The sequence below is a fragment of the Sceloporus undulatus genome, chromosome 8, assembly GCF_019175285.1.
Source record: "Sceloporus undulatus isolate JIND9_A2432 ecotype Alabama chromosome 8, SceUnd_v1.1, whole genome shotgun sequence".
Taxonomy (NCBI): Eukaryota; Metazoa; Chordata; class Lepidosauria; order Squamata; family Phrynosomatidae; genus Sceloporus; species Sceloporus undulatus.
This window is the reverse complement of record NC_056529.1, coordinates 28,102,296-28,104,391: the sequence shown is the minus strand read 5'-3', so window position 1 is coordinate 28,104,391 and position 2,096 is coordinate 28,102,296. Positions and strand designations below refer to the sequence as shown.

General features: G+C 40.6%; 1 protein-coding gene across 1 annotated transcript in view; it reads left to right on the top strand.

The window, feature by feature from the left end:
• RNF216 (ring finger protein 216) overlaps positions 1-2,096 on the top strand; it is a 74,257-nt gene that overhangs the window by 18,362 nt on the left and 53,799 nt on the right. The window contains 1 exon segment of the mRNA XM_042437715.1: positions 1-128. This exon segment is cut by the window's left edge and continues 1 nt beyond it. Within this exon segment, the coding sequence (XP_042293649.1) occupies positions 1-128 (128 nt within the window).

Below are 2,096 nucleotides of genomic sequence, written 5' to 3'. Positions count from 1 at the left end.
AACCACTTGATCAACGTTGCTTTATCCAAGCAGCTGACCTTCTCATGGCAGACTTCAAAATGTTGAGCAGCCAAGACATCAAGTGGGCACTGCATGAACTCAAGGGACACTATGCAATCACACGAAAGGTATCTCTCTCTTTATGCTTGAATCCAGAGTATTTCAACATACTCTAGTCAGAGTCTCCTAAAATTCACATTTATACATAGTATTCTGTGCTGAGAAAATGTGAATTCAGCACTTGCCTTTTTCACTTATAAGAACGATATGTTTTCAAGTGGCATGAAAAGGTTATTCTAAGCTTGAGTAGGCCACTTCGCACATTACGTTTCTTGGTGTACATAGAAAACGTATAAGGTACGCACATGAACAACGTTTGTGACAGAGACATTGGAAAGCTTGTGTGCAATACTGGTCTGCTTCTGAGAGATAAGACTCGATATAGATTTCTGACAAGAGAATGACTGAGAGTAAAAATGTTTCTTATATAAGACTTTTAACTCAACTTTCCATCAAATTGAAGTACAAGGCAATTTTGAAAAACTAAAAACGGATAGCTAGTGCAAAGCAAAGAATGCCATCAAATTAAAATAACAATGCAAGTTTCAAATTAGTAGAGCCAAACAGATGGCGAGCGTCAGTGACCTTCTATAGTTAAAATATGCTGACGGCTTTAGTAAAAGGTCTTTTTATTCAAGCAGGCTGTTGGGCTAGGCTCTTGTCGAAGGGGGCTTTGACTGGTTGGGTGATCTTTCTCTTTGTTGGTGCATTTTGAAGTTGTGGTTTTCATCTCTTTTTATATTTTCATAAAAATGCAATTTTTATTTGAATGTCATTATTGCTATCACACTTGACTGCTATTTTGTGGCAGAAGGCAGTGTTTAATCAAATAACTTTTCACCTTTCTGCTTGAGGAAAATCAGAGTAGATGCCACTTTATGTTGGGGTAGGATCTTGAAGCAGACGGAGGCTTCCTTTTTTACTAGCAGCCCAGAAATAGGTGGGCAGAACGGCTTAGATATGCCAGGGAAGGGCTGGCCAGGATTGCCATGCTTGACCTATGGCTAACAGGTCAAACACAGAGCTTTTTTTCCCATGGCTTATTTATTATGTCATCTAAATATAGTTACTGCCCCCCCCCCCAAGAAATTGGAAAAACAAACCTAAAACAAACTCTAAACAGTTTTTGTGGGTTTTTAGGGCTATGTGGCCATAGAATAGTTTATTCTGACATTTCACCAGCATCTGCGGCTAGCATCTTCAGAGAATTCTCTCAGCCCCAGAAAACCCCATGATAGGATTGTCTTAGGGCAGCAATGTCCAAACTCTGGCCTTCCAGGTGTTTTGGATTTCAGCACCCAGAAGCCTCAGCCACCTTGGTCTGGGATGCTGGGAGCTGAAGTCCAAAACACCTGGAGGGCCTGAATTTGGACATCACTGCCTTAGGGTCACCAGACTTAAAGACACACAACAGTATTTGAACAACACAGTAACCAACAAATGGCATAGTGACACTGTCGTTTGTTTCACTGCTTCTGTTGTAAACAGAGAATCAGTCAGTATGTACCAACATACTATTTATAACTGGTAAGTTCCTATAGCTCCCTGGCTTATAGTATCTTCCAAACTGGCCCAGTGTCTCAGTGGTTTACACTGGCTTCATGGGGACACTGCTCCACTGATTTCCCCATAAATCTGATCTAATTTGGGAAGGAGTTACTGCTTTCGGATTGTGGGTAGGCAGTTAATGAGACCCTGTTCTGTTCTCATTCCAGTATTAGATTAGAGTTTGCACTTCCTCCCTATCAACCCATGGAATTTGAACTCACTTAAGGCTATATAGACACAAGTATGTCCAAAGGTCTTTGCATTTTTGTTTGTGGAATAGAAGTCAGAACCAGACTGGGGGGTCGGTCCCAGAGGACAGCATGTAAACTTAGCCTCTCCAATGCAAATGACTGCAGACATGTCTGTATTTATGTATCCCATGTTTATGCTTATGTTTCCTACGAACCCCAATTTGTAAATAAAGGTTGAATATATTTGATGATGATGATGATGATGATGATGATGATGATGATGATGATGATGATGAT